This window comes from Mustela erminea, chromosome 1, assembly GCF_009829155.1.
Source record: "Mustela erminea isolate mMusErm1 chromosome 1, mMusErm1.Pri, whole genome shotgun sequence".
Classification (NCBI taxonomy): Eukaryota; Metazoa; Chordata; class Mammalia; order Carnivora; family Mustelidae; genus Mustela; species Mustela erminea.
In genome coordinates this window covers 85,368,207-85,388,484 of record NC_045614.1, presented here as the reverse complement: position 1 = coordinate 85,388,484, position 20,278 = coordinate 85,368,207, and the positions used below count along the sequence as shown (strand labels likewise).

Below are 20,278 nucleotides of genomic sequence, written 5' to 3'. Positions count from 1 at the left end.
ATTCTTTTCAAATACTGTCTAAAATTTTCTTGTGACGTTTTCTCAAGATGGAGAAAATGGGCTTAATGAATTATGACTGTATTTGTAACAGTTAACTTATTAAGTGGGTCAGTGGAGAAAATGTATTTCTATAAGGGAATTAATTTTAAATTTAAGGCAAAAGAGTAAAGATTTTAAATGATTTGTACATGGCAATAAGGTAACTGAAAACCTTTTGTCCAACTTTTTAAAAATAGATAAACAAATGTATAGAAAGAAAAACATCCCCTTACATGATTTTCTAGCTCAAAATATAATGAGCAAGTAAGTGTTCTACTTAATAATTCTGGGCCTCCTTGATCATACCCTAGATTTATAAAGCATAGGCTTATCTTTAAAATGTAGACAGGCTGATATTCAGATCCCCAAATTCAACTAGCCCTTAAAATACTGTGTAATGATTGTGTACCTTTTAAACTGTTATAGTAGGTCAATATTTGTATATTTAAAACCATTGACTTCAACAGTCCTGTTCAGCCACCAACTAGAAATACAAAGCTAGGTCTGCATTTTAGAAAATTAAATCCAATATGGATTTCCAGTATTTGGACATAAGAGATTTTTAGGTGGTTACCAACACAGGCCACCCTAAACAGGAGATAGACAGAACTCCACATCCTTCTTATTCAAGAGGGTAGCACACAGTGGCCTCCCACGTGGGTGCTAAAGTGCAAATGGGCAGGTTACCCTGTGGCTACACCTGGGGTTGTGGGGTTGTCTTGCTTCTCTCCTTGCTCTCCCCTCAAAGTACTTCTCAAGCCAATTCAGGGAAATCAAAGCTGCATCACCCCAGAGTCACCTCTACCCAGTAAAAAAATTAATAATCATAATCATAATAAAATAAAATAAATTACTAGATGGAGTGTGTGTCAAGAGGCAGTTCTCTCCCCAGACCCTGCCTGAAGATCACTGGATTTGCCCAAGAGAAGGGGCAATGAGGACAGTATGTCAAGACTGTCCCAGAGACTCTCAGAAAAGGATGCGGCACCAGGAAAAACTGACGCCGTGACTCTCTCACAGCTGCAGGGGCCTCCTCTGTGTCTTCCATAGGAGGCTACACAGGTGAAATCGTGTTGCAGCAAAGTCTGTCGCATGAACATTCCAAAAGAATGAATCAGCACAGAGCTTCCAAGTGTAGTTTCCCTGAAGTGTAATTTAATTCTAACCAAATAAAAGATGCCTTCACTAACATGCTGGAGTACAGAGTGCAACTATGGTTCTGTGATTTTTTTTTTTCCCCTGGGTTTTGTCATGATACATTCCTGTTCCCGGCAATGAAAATGACATTATTTTGGCCCATTTCTAGCCCCAGCGATCGGTGACATATCATCTTACTTGTATTTAAGACATTCTAATCACCAGCAAAGAGTTTCCAAACCCAAAAGCCAAAAAGATGCACCAAAGCTTCCTTCTGTCTTCTACCCCATTCTCTTCTACCTCCACCCCACTAAAGGCTTTGAATCTCAATAACAAGAGTGTCTGAAAAGTGAATGGAAGAAAAGCAAGAGGCTTTAAATTATTTGCTCTTTTCCACTGGTTGTGCTACCTTTGCAGAGGCAAAGGCCACTTTCCTTTTTCTTTCTTTCTTTTTTTTTTTTTTTAGTCACTAAAATCATACCTATCAAGTAACGAAGCAGTAGCAGTAGCAGTCAGAGTCCTAGATGTCTATGGGACTGGTGGGGGTAGAGACTGCCAAAGAGTATATTCAGTCATGTTCAGTCAAATAGAATTTTCATCATCTAGTCACTTTCCCTAAAAGAAATACCCGGTTCAATAAAGCACTCGAGAGAAATAATTTTCTAAACATACGGGGCGATGCAGCGGCACGCCGTCAGAGCCCTGGACTCCCACGTTACCGTGTCTGCAAGCCCTACCTCTGCAGACATGAAAATCAATGTAACAGTTCCATGTACAAGGCGAGGCCTATGGCGCTGCTAATGTCCCCTTGCTGGACATACACCTTAAGTCTCAGAGCTCTCAGGAGGTTTGCTGTGGAATAAAATTAGATTCCAACATCTGCCACCATTAAGGAAAAAATTCCATTTCCATCTCCCACATGAAAACACTATAACCAATGAACAGTAACTGAACCTTGATACCGTAATGGTTATTACCCAAATCAACTATTTTTTTTAAACAGTAAAATTAGCAAATTCTGCTCTCATAATTATTTGAATGTTATCAGACTAAATGTTTGATAAAATTCCAATATGATTCACTTGGAAAAACTGCTGGTTATTTGAATACCCAGAATATAAAGTGTATTCATTTGCAGCTACTCACATTATGTTTAAAGCATATCATTCTTTTAAAGTTTGCATTAGCCTGCTCTCCTACCCAAGCACAAAAAGTAGCCTACCTTCAGTCTTTACTTGCGTATCTTATTCAGAGTTATAAACAATCTCATTTCTATTACTCATCAAAGAGAAGACAGAATCCATGTAAAATGGTGGAATCCACAGAGTTGGTTTCTTTTACTGAAAATACTTGGTGCATTAGTCAGTACATAGCACGACTATGATGTGTCTGGTTTCATAACATTTTGGGACTGTTTGAAATTTTAAAAATGATTATGCTGGGGGTGCCTGGGTGGCTCAGTGGGTTAAGCCTCTGCCTTCGGCTCATGTCATGATCCCAGGGTCCTGGGATTGAGCCCCACATCGGGCTGTCTGCTCAGCAGGGAGCCTGCTTCCTCCTCTCTCTGCCTGCCTCTCTGCCTACCTATGATCTCTGTCAAATAAATAAATAAAATCTTAAAAAAAAATGATTATGCTGCCTGCCACTCAGGGCACCTATACCTCAAGCTTTACCTTTTAGTCTAAAATGAAAAGTATTCGAGATAAATACACAGATAATAAAGAAGTCACTCTGTGGAGGGTTCTGAGCCTCTCGCTGAGCACATTATAAGACATTATCCCTTTGTGTAGAGTGCTGTATGATTTAAAAAGCTCTTCTGCATCTATTATAGCATATGATCTTCTCCCATGCTAAAAGAATCTTGGACTCAAAAAGTTTAATAATTTCTCAATATCCTAACATCTACTCGGAGTCCTACTTGGAGTCCTCTACCATGTATCTTCCCTCAGCCCAACTGGACATGAGAAAGTCTGGATTCCTAGGACCCTATGCTGATAAGAACCTGTATTCCATTAAAATGCCAATGAAAAAAGGAAAATCCTGCCATATCCTTGATCAGTTAGTCCAATACCCCTAATTCCTCTCTTCCAGAGCAGGGTATCCCTTCAGTCCTGAAGCTCCTAGAACCCTGAGGAAATACTAAAAGAGAAAGAAGAATCAAGAAATTGGGGTTGGCTCTACTACTTAACAGTCTGATGAAGAAAACAGGGCTAGCTCCAAAGTTTACTCTGAGAATTAAATGTAGGTCATACATAACAAACAGTGGGGACTAGCACAAAGATGGCACTGGACAGTTAGCCAACTCAGAGGACCGGAAGCAAATGGAGTGAGACGGGCTGAGGTAAAAGTGGTTCTAGCTCTCCCCTCTTCATACACCCTTCATTTCCAGGGACTTCTGCCTCACTCTGACAAGCTGTGGCACATACATCTCAAAAGTAAGTAACTCTTTGGAAGTTAAAAATTTTGACCACAAAAGGGTCAGATTTGAATATTTTGTTTATTTGTTTATTAGTTCTTCTGCTTCCTTCACAAAAATCATGGCAGAACAGAAGTTAAATAGTGACTATTTCCCCTCATTAAGTCTGACTTCTTCTCTCAGTGACATATATACTTTTTGGACCACTTATTTTTAAGTAATCATCAATCCTTCTACATATTTTCCTACTGAGGATAGTGTTGACACCTAAACTGAACGACAAAGGGAAAAGCAAAAAAACCCTCTGTCAGGGAGTTAGAGGATATTAGTAGTTAGGAATAACTACCCGAAAGAATGAAAGTTACCAGTATGCTTGACCCCACCGCCAACCACCGGCTCCTTGGATTCTCTCTTAATCAGTAATGAGGGGATTAGCTAACAGCTTTAGGGGTTCTGGGAAACATACCATCCTGGCAGAGACCTAGAAGCTGCCAGTCGACTGCCAAAACAGAAGCTTCATGGGAAGCTTTGGAGGACAGGGGTACAAACGGCAAGCACGTTTAAAAAATTCACCAGAACATCACTCACGTGACATTACCGGCCAATTGTTGCCACTGTCTAAACAGCTCCCAAATCAGTAACTCGGGCCAGGTGGGCAGATTTGGGGGTATCATTTAAAAGAAAGAAAGAATGAAGGTAGCAAAGGGGATGCTAACTGAAAGGAGCTATGCTATAGTCAGAAAGGAAATGGGGAGGCAGGAAATGTCACCGAATTAAGTGACAGAGGACAAGCAATTAAATGACAGTCACCAGAAAGTTTTCATATTTATTTTTGTTCATTTTAAGTCTGACCCTTATTATTGTAATAAGACACGTCTAGTTTTTTGTTCATTTTAAGTCTGACCCTTATTATTGTAATAATACACGTCTAGTTTCTCTGTTTATCTATTTTCAGGATTTGGAGAAAGTGTTTGGCTCCATAATAATACAGTCTGTTATTCTTGATAAATGTAATTGGACAGGTCAGAAAAGACGCAGGATCAGAAAGAAAGGCAAGATAATATACATTTGACGACGAGATCCTCATCATAATTAGACTAAAGAGTCAAAACAAGAATGTGCACGGTGGGTGGGTGAGGGGCAAAGTGAGAGCAGGACATTTCTCCTAATGCATAGTCTTGACATGTAAATGAAGACATCTGAAGAAGCACACAGGTTTGAAGCGGCTCTAACATTCTATCATAATTAGAAACATTTCAAGAGCCCTGTAATTTCCAATCAAAATTACAGTAATTTCCGATATACAAGCCATGATTCATGACAGAATTTTACATTCCATGAGAGATTACGGTGGCCTGATGTATGACACGCTGAGTACAGCACTAACATAAACAATTCAGTTTAATGTTTAAACAGCACTTGATGTTTAGAATCTCACAATAAAAGAAACATATTATTGTAGAAATTATCACTTTGACAGTGATTGAAGGGTAGGCAGGCATGTGGCCTATAAAGCTATAATTTTTACAGTCCACAGCTTGAGTTTAATCATTTTTATATAACATTTCCAAGATATCCCTTAAGTATTTCATCTAGCATATAACTTAAATAAGAACAACCTTTTCTAAAGCAAAACCCCTATCAAGGATCACTACTAACACTGATAAAGAAAAATTTTAGGAAGAGCTAAAAAAAAAATAAAGTATGGTATAGTAAATGCTGCATATTGTAAACACTCTCAGAATTGTCTATTTTTATCAGAAGTTGATGGCAGCCGGGCTATTTTATAAAGGAGAGTTCATTAATGATCATTAATGATCGGGAAAATATATTTGTTTAAAATCGCAAGTTGTTAAAATCTCACCTCTAAATTCCCACCTTGATAATGTTTTCAAATATTGCTGTAAAGGGGAAGACAGTTTAGTACTCTTCCAGCCCTTTAAAAAGTATTCTTGGCTTTGAATGAGGTCTTATGAGCAATTATAAGTTTGCTCCTATAGATGACTCTGCTTTCGATGAGCATAAATTTTCAACATATAAAAATTTTTACTGATAAAGGACTGCCTTATCTCTCCTTTGTTAAGTTCTCATCTTATTGGTAGGAACTTGCAACTTTTCTAATTCAATTCTATTCATTTATAATTCATCAGATTTGGACAGGTTTTCTAGTTGTAATTCAGTCTGTATGGCTTATATATGGTGTATCTATGAAAAAACTTAAGGTTCTTAATGGGCAAATATATGTGTGGTAGACGTGCTCGTTTGTGTACCTAATAGTTGTGGATGCCTGAGTTTGAACAGAAGAAACTATTATGTTTGTAGTCTTTTAGGATGGAAATCAAGGTCATCTGAGCAATAATAAAACAATAGCAATTCAAGTTACTTGTCCCAGTACAATAGAGCACATTGAGAAACTGCGTCTACATTATGATACTCTTCTGAAAACAACTATTAACTGACCCCGAGATTTCCTGAGAAATCCCTGGTCTGGAGAATGGGTGTTGGAGGAAACAACAAAACCACGTATCTACTGCCTGAATCTGAACAACACTTTGTTTCATCACAAAGCTCTGTCGAGAATCCTGGAGACCGTTCCTCTAAGTGATGCAGGTTCATACTGAAAACAGACCCCCCTCTGAATGAAACTTGCACTGGCATTGCAGATCAACATTCTCAGTGCCTAACCGAGGTTCTTACCTGGCTTTTGGTTGCGGCAACCTTTGCAAAGAGTGCTTGGGACACTTTGGCGCGCTTCATTTCCTGCTGAATCTCATCATAAATGGAAGCATTAATGTTCATGGTATTGTTCTCTTGTTTCCCATTCCTCTCAGTGGCAATAGTAGCTGTTTTCACCTACAAAACATTTTGAACATGACTGTCATTTTTCATTGGCCAAATTGTTTTGAAGCTTTTCAGGCTCGGCATCCAAACTAGACACTGTTGCTCCTTTTATGATCAAGGTGATCAACAGTGCAGTCATTCAACGTTAGTTATTACCCCGAGATCAGATTGCTTAAGTTAAGAAAGTCACATTGTCACAGGTGATCGCGTCTGTAATAAGACAGCCACTGCCAGCTGACAAACAGGAATTAGAATGCCATAAAGTAAGTTTTCTGGAAAACAGAATAGTTTCAAAGACTTGAAAACCCTAAACTAATTGTTTCCCAATTACTGTCCATTGCAATTCTAACAAAGGAAATTCACAATTAAAATCATAATGCCCAGTGTTGTATCTTCACTGGGTGCCCGGTGCCTAATAGACAATTGCATCACTAATAGCTATTACATCCTATGGCCTTTTTAATTTTAGACTCCTTTTTTTATGCCTGTTCCTCTTATGTTTCATTTAAAAAATCTTCCATAACAAAGCCATTTGCAGAGCTGCATATTTAAATCTTCTATCCATCCATGAAACAGGTAGAGCGCCTTGCTTAATTATCATAAAGGCTGGTTGCATTTTACATGTGCATGTCCAAGCTGTTCTGTATAATTATTTCATCTTTTCCTGGCACCCCTGTACATAACTATTTCCTTTTGACTCGTGGAACCAGACAATAAGAAAATGTTTCACAATATTTAACAGAATATTATTTCAAGTTACACAAATTATATAATCAGTGACTTTATAAATACATTCAAATGAATAATCTTGAGTAAAAAATTAGTACCAACGCCTTTGGTAATAATGATAAGCAGGTGTCAGCAGTAAAAAGACACAGAATTTGGGAGTAAAAATAAAATCTCAACCTCAAAATTTATTGATACTATTATTAATTTCTAAAACTCCAAATTTAATTTTTATTAAGCAGTTATGTGAACCAGTCTGGAAAATTTATGTATGAACTATGCAGTTGCTTTTTCGCTAGAAAATTGGTGAAAATGTCAATGAAAAGTTACCCACAGAGGCAGGACCCTGTTTCTTCCAGCCAGATAATTCACTGTGGATCACATCTCTTAGGTTCCTTTCCAGAATCTGGGTTTCTGTTGCATCCTGGACAATTTCTCACATACACAATAAGCAATCGAAAATGAAGTCCATTTTGGAATAAATGAATGATTTTTTTTGTCACGAAATGATACACCCTGTTAGTCCCACTCTAAGTCTTTTGGGCTACTTCATTTTCCCCTTAATATTTGGTATCAAAAGATGGGCAGAGGTTATCCTAAACAATTCGATCCTCTGCACTTAACACACTGAATAGGAGTCTTAAAACATGCCTTGGGGTGCCTGGGTGGCTCAGTGGATTAAAGCCTCTGCCTTTGGCTCAGGTCATGATCCCAGGGTCCTCGGATCAATCCCCATATCCAGCTCTCTGCTCATCAGGAAGCCTGCTTCTTCCTCCTCTCTCTCTCTCTCTCTCTCTCTCTCTCTGCCTACTTGTGATCTCTGTCTGTCAAAATAAATAAATAAAACCTTTTTTTAAAAATGCCTTCTAACTTCTAGCCAGTTAGCAAAATAACTCACCTCTTGCTTATCTGGGAGGCAGCTCATCTTTCCCCCTCAATCCTACCCTTCTAAGCACTGAAACGATGATACTGTGAAATGGGTGCACCACAGGCCCAAGTGAGGAAACAGAGAGTAAGACAGGACAAGCCACCCACTGGTTGGCCCCCAGTTGCCCCTGCTAAACTCTAAGTAGGAGACGGGGATGGCAAGTGCGTAGGGTCAATTTCCAGAGTCCCCCTTCTAGCTCTGTGACCCCAGAAAGCAAGGGCACTTACAGAGGTATATTAAGGATGGAGGCCACTAAGAACATCCAGGGGGCTCTGAAGCAACAATCTGCTAAATACCACCTGGGGAGCCAGAAGAGTTAATGCATTACCATAAACTGCCTACAAAGTTGCTTTGGTGAGATTTGCAACTTTGCTCTGGGGTGGTCTTGCTTTGAGGCAAAAGGATAGATTTGATCACCCCAGGGGGTCTCTTTTAATACCTATTTTTCTCACTGTTTAAATGAAAGAGAAAAGAAAAGCCATTTCAATCGCTTTGAAAATTGAATGTTATGGAAATGGGAGCATGAAGTCCCGGGCGTTGGGAAAAAAAGTTCCTTGGTAGCAGTCTGCTTAGCAATCCTTAAGAGAGCTGACTTTGGAAACTTGTTGTTTTGGTATGTTTTTAAAATAATTTTCATTCTTTTGTAAAAACTATGTTTAAGAATTTACCTTTGAGGTGGGCTATAATCATTTGTTTCAACCCTGTGATTTGGTTTCTAAAAATTTCGTTAATTTTTTTAATAAAGCACTTACAACTTAAACCAAAAAGCAAGAATTTTAAATCATTTAAAAAAAAAAAAAAACTGTTTCCTAGGAGCCAATACAATCAAAAGTGGAAAAGACGTCCACATGAAACTTCTAAAAATTAAAAAAAGAGCGACAATTTTTTTAAAATATAAAGTAAGAAACTCTGTATTACTCATTTTAAAAATATTTAGAAAAGCTCTTTATCATCTTGTTGGCTCAGATATGTATCTTATCATAGATAAGCTATTAGAATTCTGGAATCACATTTTTTCCTAAACACAAGCTATTGCTTAAGGGGAACTGACTTGGACAGCTTTTCAAAAATATGAAAGCTGAATTTTTCCCCAGGTAAAAATGGAAACAAAAATCTTTTATACCTCACTCTACTAAGTACTATTTTAGCTTAGTACAAAAAAAATCTTCTTTAATCCTGGTTTAGCTTTTAATATTATATCACACATTAAAATTCATAAAGTAGTTCATTCCAGGCAAAACAAACTACTCTTCAGCTCTTCTCCGCAAATAGCACAGGAGGTAAAATAAATGCAGTTGCTTTCCGCATAGCTTTTATCAAGGTAGGGCGTACTACTCCATCATTATGGAGGCGCCGGGGAAGTAGTTAGGAATTGGAGCTTCTACTATTTACCCTTTAGCCTCCCACGTGAGGAGAGGGTGCAAGCACTAGGGTCGGCTGGCTTTATATATCTCTAAAATTGTACGGTAGAGCACAGATTTTCCCTGAGAATCTTACTCTGTTTTTTTCTGGATTGCTGAGTGCATCAAATCATACTAGAAAATGAACTCTAAATACTATATCCATGCTACATACTACATATGTACTACACAAAACGAACTCTACTGTGGTCCTGGCTGGTGAGCATACTACTCCTTGATGGAGGAGGAATTGTCTGCAAGTCCACAGCCCACGTGTGCATACACACACGCAATTAAAGTGTAATGTAGTTTTAATAATAATTATGATAACAACAAAGGCTGGCATTTATTACCTTTTTATCACGTGCTGGGCATCATGTTCAGATACATTAGCTCTAACCTGCATGAAAGCCCTGAATAAGTACTACTACTGCCCCATTTTAAAATTTGAGAAAACTCTTTGAAAACAAAGAATTTATTCATAAGGCAATGTGAGATCTAAACTGAAGTCTTGTCTAATACTAATGCTTATCTTAGAAACTACTGCTCTTTACTGAAGTTATGATGTTACACAGGATTTCTTTATTTGGAAAAATTCTAACTTTTTAAAGACATGCTGGATCTGCTTTTTGGTGGCCCTTTGCTAAATCTGGCTCGTTAATATCTAATTTTTACCAAGTGGTTCTGTCATTCGTTTTAGAAATCCAACCTGAATTTATTTGGCAAGGTATGCAAACTATAAATGTTTTCTTGGTAATGTGATATAAGAAATGTGCTACTTAAAGGTATTCTTACTGGTAAAAGAAAATGGTCCCCATTTTCAAATTTTTGTACATTAAAACTGTTTGAATATCATGGTTCTATCTTTTTATACTTTTTTTCTGTTCTTTTTAGGAACAATATTAATTATTTTCCAAATATGGACCTTAAAAAGTCCTCTAGTGTTTTAAAAGATGCCTGATGATGGGAAGCATTTCATGAGCACGTAAGATCTTAAAATCATGCTGGTCAAGCGATTCAAAACAAAACTTTTATCAAATGGTAGGTTCCTGCCCATAACTGAACCTGTTTCATTACATTGTAGAAGACTTTGTTGGAAAGAGGTAGAAGAGGCAGCTACGAGATGAATTATACATTGCTTATATGAACTTATTACATTTTCTAAAGGACTGTTATAAAATAGCCCATCTTCCTTTTGAAGAAACTAAAGAATTACATAAAGAGATACAAAAATATAAAGAAAAAAACATTATGTAATTCATGTAGAATTTATAACTTGATAATTATAGGCTTTCAAACAGACCTTATGGAAACAGAAAGTGCTAACCTAATCCAAAAGTCACACACATTAAAACACACAAATAAAATCAGAGTAAGAGCAAAACTAAATAGAAATCATCAACTTAAAACTGATCTGTGGAAAAAACAAGTTCCAGAAAGTAACCACTAGTTATTATTAATCAAACTCCTCCTATAAACTCATCCGTAAAATTTGCTAAGCATAATAAGAAAAGAAGCCTTTAGGATCAGGGGGTTTTGGAGGGCTTGGGTTCCCACAACATTTTCATAGGAAGCAAAGTTTGGAAAGGGCTATTTTCTCCACCATTTCAGAAATGCCCAACTGTCTGAAATCTTTGAGTGGATCATTTGTCAAACATTTAACATATTCTATCAGAAGAAGGTTCTCATGTGTGTTCCTCTTCCTAATTTAAAAATAAAACTTCCCACCCTCTGTGACAAATAGAAGAAGTCCCCAAGTTTCATTTTCCCCTTTCTAAAGTGTTTGTGTTTCAAGGAGGTGGCTTGAGGTAGAAGAAAGAGCAAGAGACTTAATAGGTGGATGTGAAAACAAACTCAACCTTAAACTTGGTTTTCTCCTCTTTCTCCAAACATAAGGTTGGTATGAGGATTCAACGAATTCATGGGCATGAAGTGTTAGAGAACTGCGAACCATTATCAAGTGTAAGATATTCTTATTTCCTGAATTAGAACATGTACATTATGAAAATAGGCTTTCAGCAAACATGTTGGACCTGGAGCCTACTGCTGTTGACAGAGGACAAAACCCATGACACGGCTGTCCCTCTTGAAGCACATGGGAGAGGTCTGCACCAGAGGTATCACTCCTAGGCAAGGGCTATAGTGATTTCTGATGTTTGGTCTAGATCTTCCCAGGGGAAAGATTCCTTGGAATAAAATGTGCAGCCTGACTAACGGAAGTTTCTTCTTAAAGATCATTTAGAATCCAAGTTCCTCAACAGTGTAGGTCTTTAGCCTGATAAGACCGTGGGAGGACATCACAGTCATCTTCGGTATAACCTCAACTCTACAGGGTAGGAGTTGGAAGAGAATCCAGCTCTCTTGGTCCTCAAAGTGGTCTGGATCTCCTGTGAGCCAAAAGGGACCTCTGCCTTTAAAAAGCAGTTTTCTTTAAGGGCAAATGGGTGGCTCAGTCGGTTAAGCATCGACTTTTGATCTCAGCTCAGGTCTTGATCTCAGGGTCATGAGTTCAAGCCCCATGTTGGGGTGTGGAGTCTACTTAAAAATAAATAAATAAAAATAATAAAAGGCTGTCCTTTATAAAGAAATCAGAGTTCGCGTCCAACAAGTTAAAGACTTGTCTCAAAATACGTTTCAGATCTCTTCATTTAAGGGGAAAATAAATACAATAATGGACTCCTCTTTGTCAAAATATAAAATTAAAAAAGACAAAATTCTGCCATCTGTTTCTGTATTTTGTGGTTTTGTCCTTTTTCCCCCTTCCATTTTGATCATGTGTCATATGCATATTAAAACCTTAAGTATAATATATTGGTTCCCCTTTAAAAGTATTCAGTTTCAACAGTTGCAAAACATTACTAATTTGGCTGCTAGAGAAACATTTGTTCCCATCTTAAGTACTCATTTTACACGATAATATTTTTAATGCATTAAAGATTTCTTAAAATGTTATTCATAAAGTCATTGTTGGAGGGTAAAAGGTGAACAAACTGGTTGTGAGCTCTATTACAATAATATTAAGTAACGCAAAGGGATTCTCAGTAAGGCAAATTAAGATACTTGAAGATGCGTATTATAGCAGTGAAATAAAATTATACACACATCAGATAATCATTTTGGAATTTGGTTAGATGGCCAGTAACACCGCATTTCAGAAACTTTTCTCCTTTGAAAGAGTTTCACTAAGAATCTATGGTATCTCCATACCTTACATGTTCATCATTGGCTAGATTTTCCAGCTAAGGGCTTGCTCTCAAGCCCTCTTGAGAACAAATATAGCAAAGAGTGGCTCAACCAGTTAATCAATAATGCAGGCCAAAATTTTCTACCCCAACTTATCAGCAGTCTTTAGACACATATATAAGAGAGCTGCCCAAGTGTATCTTAATAGTATGTGAAAAGAAATAACCATTTAAAAATTACTGGAAACATGGCTAAAGAAAAACTTGATGAGTAAGGACAGCAGAATCACATCTGGAAAAACAAAAGCACCACGATCATATAAAAAATTAGAAAACAAAAACTGTGTTAAGGAACTACTAAGTCAAATATTTAGATAGATTAAAAAAAAAAAGAAGAAGGAACAGCTCAATGCTGAAGTTCATACTGATCTTAAGTAAGCAATTCTTTTGTTAGTATAGCAGATTAAGTGATAAGTAAAGTAACTCTTTGCCCAGAGGCCTTCTGTAGAAGCAAAGTTAACTAATGACGGTGTATTAACTCTAAACACCACATACTAAGTGTTAAACCAAGTCCAAAGTACAGTATTTTTTATTTAATCACTCTTAAAAAGTCATATACATACATATATAGTCATACATAGATATATATAATTCAGAGATATAAGAAATATATATATATAAAATATATATTTTTTTAAATCAAATATTTAAATATATATATAAAAATATATATTTCATATATCTATGAAAAGTCATATATATATGTATATTCTCATTCTTTTTCTTAAGAAATACTTTATGGAAGGCTTTACAGATCAAATTCAATCACTGTGTGTGTAGACCAGTGGATACATATACATGCAGATGGATACCATTATTCTGTGCTAGAGACACATGACTTTCTTATCCACAATTACAGCAATGACTTTCTTGCAGTCTGTGCCCTAGACATTAAGACCAAATTGATTTTCATTACATAAAATGGAGAAAACAGACTTCGGACGTTTCTACAAAAGATTTATTTCATAACATTATAACATAGAGCTTTAAGAACCTCAACAAGTGACCGAATATTATGTCTATTCCTTATTGAAGTTATCTGTGGCAGTTTCATTTTTAGCGCTGTGTGTTTTTTCTATATTTCCATACATGGAAAGGCATTTTGTTTTGTTTTCTTTTAACTGCTGATGAAAAGAATTAATAGCAAGTTCCGATTTCAGGATAACATTATATTACAAGAATATTTTGAATTTGTGTTTCATATTCAATTTTTATCACGTTTTAGCTGACCTCATTTTTAAGGGCTGTACATGCAATAAATTAAATGTGTAAGAAATATATTTGCCTACTGATTCGAAGTCTAAACCACTTTTATGTAGTAGCTTATACGGCAAATCAACTTGTTGAATCCTCATAAAAATTACAGGCAATCTTTAAAATTTGATTTAAAAAATAAAAATATAGATACACATACACAAAGTTACCTACATGATGAGTTCTGTCCTTTCTAAAAAGTGTGAAAATTTGGGAAATAGAAAATGTGCCCATTTCTGGGAATACGGGTGGAATTCCTTATCAGCCCCATTTAAAGCTGCCTTCAAGGATTGTATTAAACTTAATTATGAAAGATTACAAACGAGATGATGTGTAATTGGTACCAGCTGCACTTCGTATTGGAAAGCATAAATACAAATGGAATTATTTATTTATTTTTATTTGTTTACTATTCAAACGGCAGTTCCCAAACTCATAGGGATAAAACTGACTTTATTACTTTTCTTCCTATTGAGTTTAAAATATTTCTTCACTTAATAATAGTAGTAGAGACAAATATCCCATTTAAAGACTACTTTCACCCCAAAGAACCCCCAAAAGGAAACAACACAAAGCAATTTTCTTTTCTCTAATTAGTAGCTTATTGTTTTTATATCAGAATCACTGATTTGGGACCAAATTCTCCTCAAGTCACTCTATGAATTATTATTTTTAGAAGAAGTGGTATCTATTCATCTCTTTTTCCAATTTCTTGCTGAGATCCTTCGTCAAACATTAAGAAAGAAGAAGAAGAAGAAGAGGAGGAGGAAGAGGAGGAGGAAGAGGAAGAGGAGGAAGAAGAAGAAGAGGAAAAAGGCGGCTAAAGAGGACAGGAGACTTCACCTGGGGAGGGCGGCTGGGCGGTGTGCTTATCAGGGGGGCAGGACCCATAGCCGAGGCAGCATTCAAGCTCCTTTCCCTTTCATCCTGGTAAATCCGATCTCTTTCAGCTTCTGGTAACTGCAAGAAATTCTGCATAGCCCGAAGGTTTACCAGCAAAGACTGGGATGCAGTCTTGGGGTCCTCTTCCTTTCGGAGGATTTCTGAAAGCAAGCCCTGCAGGGAACGAAAGGTACAGGGTGAGCTAGCTCCTGAGCTCGGCCCTGCCAGCGGTGATCCTTCCCTCTTCTCCACTCTGTTTAGAAAATGAACAGTCAAAAGCATTAATTCTGCGTAGAAATATGTTAGTTACAACTGAAGTGGTAGAGAGGAGAGCCTCAATTGTATTCTTAATTTTATTAAGCATCTGCTTTACATATAACACAAACTGAAACTGCCTAATTGGTCTCCTTCCTTTGAGTAGCTTAACTTGCCATGAAATCTTTCACAGAGAGACGATGGAGGGAAGTTAAGAATAAATGAAATGCTCAAAATACAACAGCATTGAACGGTATAGTTCTCAAGCTGCCCAGACAAAGGCAGTGGAATGCAGAGAGCCCAATATGTAAAGATACAAAGCCACTTTAGGGAAGGAGAACTTTCAAAGAAAATACCAGAAAATGAATTGTAACATATTAGAAAAAAAGAGTATTTCTAAAGCATGTTATGTTTTCATAAGCAATATTTTAAGTTATCCCTTAATTTTCAAATTAATGACAAGTGATTCCTTCTATTTAACATTTAAGGAAACTGTACAGACTACCATGAATAATTCTAAATACTATCATGCTATAACTATACCTCTGGGTAACAGGTTGAAATTTTGAACTTCAGAAATCGTTGATTAAATTTGAAATACATAACCCCATTTTTACATTGCAAAAATCCATAATGGCATGCCCAGGAAAAGTGGGGCACCTGGGTGGCTCAGTGGGTTAAAGCCTCTGTCTTCGGCTCAGGTCATGATCTCAGGGTCCTGGGATCAAGCCCTGCTTCGGGCTCTCCGCTCAGCGGGGTGCCTGCTTCCCTTCCTCTCTCTCTGCCTGCCTCTCTGCCTACTTGTGATCTCTGTCAAATAAATAAAATCTTTAAAAAAAAAAAAAAGAATACTATCAAATTTTCCAGTTGCCAATTTTTTTAAGGAATATAAGTCTTTATTAGTTATAGAAGAAATTTACAAACCACTAGTAAGCTCCTTTAAGGTGTTTCTCTCTCCCCAAATAGTAGAGCATTAATTGTCAACTATTTTTTCAACTATTTTTGGAAGAAGCCTTTCAAAAATAAATGGGTTTCCTCATTTTTATTTAAGGAATCATATGAAATAAAGGATTACAAAAGTTTTCTGCCCATTTGATAGGAGCTGAGCACCCTTTACCTCTTTCATTTTGTGCATGAAGTAATGCCTGGAATACTGAGTCATATTTTTGCTTTCTACATTTAGCCAGAATATCGGTTTATCACAAGATAGCTTCAAATAAAATGCTGTCAAGATCTCCATGTCATTTGTAAATTTCACTTACCAATAACCCTGCAGAAATGGTGAAAGGGAACATTTGGGGAAGGGGAGGCAAAGTGTCATGATCAAAATGATTGAGACTTAGACGATAACAACATTTGAAATTTTTCATGATTCCCTGGAAGTGCAAACCTAGTTTTGTTCCTAATTCCTCAGGGATAAGGTACTATATTACCTACATATAACATCTAGTTGCAGACAATATAAAAGCACTGTCCACTTTAAAAATGACTCAAAAGAACCTCCAATAGGCCAAGGGGGCTTACAAGTAAATTTTAGTCTCTCACTTGGTCCTGCATCCAAAACCTGAAGAGTGGACCTGAACTTTCAGTTTCCCCATTAAAAAATGTGACTGAAGAATGAAGGGTGCATGTTCTTTCATTCATAAGACTGACAAGTAATGCTGCAACTGTGTTTATACAAGAATAAAACATCCAGTCAATTTAACTAAAATTCAGTCAAACAGGCAGTCAATCATCCAGCTATTTAATTTGCACAAGGCCAACTAATTAGATTGACTGTGTTTCTGATGTGTCACATTGAAACCGAAAAATACAGGTCTCAAAAAAACGCCTGAAAAGAGGTGTAAAAAAATAGTCCTTGCTCTCTACTTTTCCCCACCAAATGTCATATATTAGAAGAGGTGCTTGGCAAAGCAATATATATGAACTACAAAGAAATCAACAGACAAAATGTACACTATAGTTAAAAACAATGATATCAATTCCTTGAGTAGAATAACCTAATATTCATTTCTGTCATCCCAGCACAATGCCTACCACATAAATGTTTGATAAATATTTACTATGTGGATTAATTATGTGTATTCAGACCACAAAAGGAAAAAACTGTAAATGACTAATAAAAACTTAAGAACTAAGATATGCTACTCATGGGTAAATTCTAATGGAAATTCTTAATTTAATCAAGGTAAGGCTTCAATGAAAAGTTATATGGCATTTTGTAAGACACTTAACTACCTTAACTGTTCAGAAATTAAAAAAAAAAAAAGATTAGGTCAAAAGAGATCCTATAAATACTCAACATGTTACTGTATTTGGGAAATTTGAAATTAGACATTTATAAATCTCAAATAACAAAATACTCTATCATCTCTATTAAAAATGTTTTCTGAGACAGCAGAGAACTATAGTGAGAAAAGAAAACACATGAAAAAATACATAAAATATTCTCTATCAAGTCGTGTTAATATGAAACTTAGTCATTCCTGCATGCTTAAATTAGAAGATAGTAGGTCACTTGGGAGGAAATTTAAAATTTCCTCTACCCATATTCTGATGTTGGTATGACTTCCCAGTAGAGCATTTAAAGTATTTTAGGGGCAAAGCGTTTATTTCCACTTAATTATTCTACTGCAGCAAGTGCAGTTTTTCTGCCTGCAGTATGTTAAGGTCTAAAGAGTTATTTCAAATGAACACTCAAAGAGCTCTAAAGCAGCCAGTGTAGACAGTGTCAGGTGTTTTAGAAACCTTTGGATTTTTTTTTTTTTTTTTTTTTTTTTGGCCCAGGCTTTCAATGAGGGGAGTGCCCCCTGGTGGAAATGCTTGAAAATATTGTTAGAAAATGTTTTGATTAGAATGTGTTAATTATCCCCCTCCCCCAGAATGCATGTTCTCATTCTGTTCGAGTTGTTGTTATTTGAGTAGGTACATTTATGCATCAAGATGTACATGGTCCCTCTTTCTTATTTCTCATAGTCAAAAATATACTTCAGATTTAGGTCAAGGTCATTTGTAGTAATCCCCTGTGAAGAGTTAAGAGGTATCTATTACCAAAATCTTTTCTTCGTGCTAAAGTCATATGTCAAGGTCATGATGTACCTTACTTGCTATCTCAGAGAACACACCAGGACTGAAACATTATCATCAGTACTGTGTGCCATAGGTCCTCAGTGAATTTACTGAACAAAGTCAAACAAAATCATCAGTCACTCTTGTTTCTGAAAAGAACTTGAGAATTTGTGTTATGTACTAAGTTACCAACAACTCATGAATATTAATTTTATTGGAAATGGGGGACTCTGCTTTTCATTTGGACTTTACATCTTCAAATAGTGCACTATATGCTTTATACATAAAAACAGAATTATTCTGCACTGTCATTACATAGGGGTTAAGTGAGTATTCTAATTTTTTTCACTTAGAGGGAACTTACTGATGAATTCCTAAACCTTTTTTACATTCCAAAAAGAGTTTACAAGTTATTACAAGTAAAATTCATTAGTAATTGTAAAAGAAAGAAAAAACCTTCAATAAATATTATCAGTACTTCCAAAAGCTAATTATGAATTCTTTAAAACAGCAGATAAGCGAAAGAGACTGCCAATCAGAACAAAAGGCCTGTCTGGCCTCCCGTTTGTCTCCTCTTTGAACATAATCACTGATTCAAATAGATTTTATCAGCTTCATGGAACTTCAAAGCCCTCAGAAGGAAAATATGATTTCATGAAACCTCCCTCTCTAAAAAGAAAATACGTACAATATTCTTCAAGACTACCTGCCTCTGTTTTTTGTGGATTTTTAATCATATGTCCAGGTGAAAGACTATTTTCAACTCCACCTACTACCTTGGACTCCTGCCAAGTAAGTTATAAGCAGACACATTTATCTCTGTCGCTTGGGAGGCTAAACGAGAGCTGTCACGTTGGGGTAATAGCACCTTTTTACCTTTTATTCAATAGTGATATGGATAGTGGACTTTCCTTAAATTACACTGTGAAGAATTATAGGAACACAGTAGCAATTTCTGTTATACTTAAGCAGGCAAATTTCTCTCCACCACATAATTTACAGAACTCAAATTCAATAAAACATTACATGATGGTCCATTACTGTTATCAGTTTTGAATAATCCATCTTCATTCTTTATTTTACTGGAAAATAAAGTGTGCCAAAGACAAGGGGGGGGGGGGAGAAAAAAGGGGAAAAAGCCACAGAATGGGATCAGAGTTAAACTCTGGGTTTTATTTTTTTTTAAAAAGGCACTAATGAATATATTTGCTTCTATCACCATCCTTAAATCGCAATAATACAGAGAAGTGAACTGAAAAGTATAAATCTAGAAGCTTTGGCAATTATTTTTAGCCATAGGTTTCCATTAAAAAGACATCAAGTAGGCATAACTGAATGAATGACATATGCTAAAAGCTGGTATCTTCAGTAGCAATTAAAGAACATATGTCCATCAATTCAGAAGGGGAAAAAGTCCTTAGAACAAGTAATTATATAAATTTCACCATAAATTTTCAGAAAAGGTAAACTTTTTTTTTTCTTTTTTAATAGTCAAGTGTGAAAGTCTTCAGAGGGGTTTTATTAGGAGACCCAGTTAGGATGATGAGAAAATTCTTCCGTTAAGACTCAGGACACGAGGGGCGCCTGGGTGGCTCAGTGGGTTAAGGCCTCTGCCTTCAGCTCAGGTCATGATCTCAGGGTCCTGGGATGGAGTCCCACATCGGGCTCTCTGCTCGGCAGGGAGCCTGCTTCCTCCTCTCTCTCTGCCTGTCTCTCTGCTTACTTGTGATCTCTGTCTGTCAAATAAATAAATAAAATCTTTAAAAAAAAAAAAAAAAGACTTAGGACACGAAATCCAGGATTTTAAAATTGTACAGAGCTGTCAATGACTAAAATGGTCTAAATTCATGATAGTATTATCTATTATATTAATGTTTTAACATACTGTTTATAGGGTACCAGTTTCTTATCTCTTCTTATCTCTTCATTCACAGTATATTAATGTTTTAATATACTGTTTATAGGGTACCAGTTTCTTATCTCTTCTTATCTCTTCATACCATAACTTTGCATTTGCATGTACATATTATACATTATTTTTTAAAACTTGGATTTTGAATTGCACATTGTAATAAGTGCACACAAATGT

General features: G+C 36.3%; 1 protein-coding gene across 7 annotated transcripts in view; it reads right to left on the bottom strand.

Moving 5' to 3' along the window:
• The window catches only part of SATB1 (SATB homeobox 1), a 102,527-nt gene that overhangs the window by 27,950 nt on the left and 54,299 nt on the right, over positions 1 to 20,278 (bottom strand). For all 7 annotated transcript variants that reach the window (XM_032332068.1, XM_032332071.1, XM_032332075.1 and 4 more), the window contains 2 exons: positions 14,827 to 15,039; positions 6,290 to 6,445 (listed from right to left, as the gene is read on the bottom strand). In XM_032332068.1, coding sequence (XP_032187959.1) covers positions 6,290 to 6,445; positions 14,827 to 15,039 — 369 coding nt within the window. The remainder of the gene's footprint in view (positions 1 to 6,289; positions 6,446 to 14,826; positions 15,040 to 20,278) is intronic.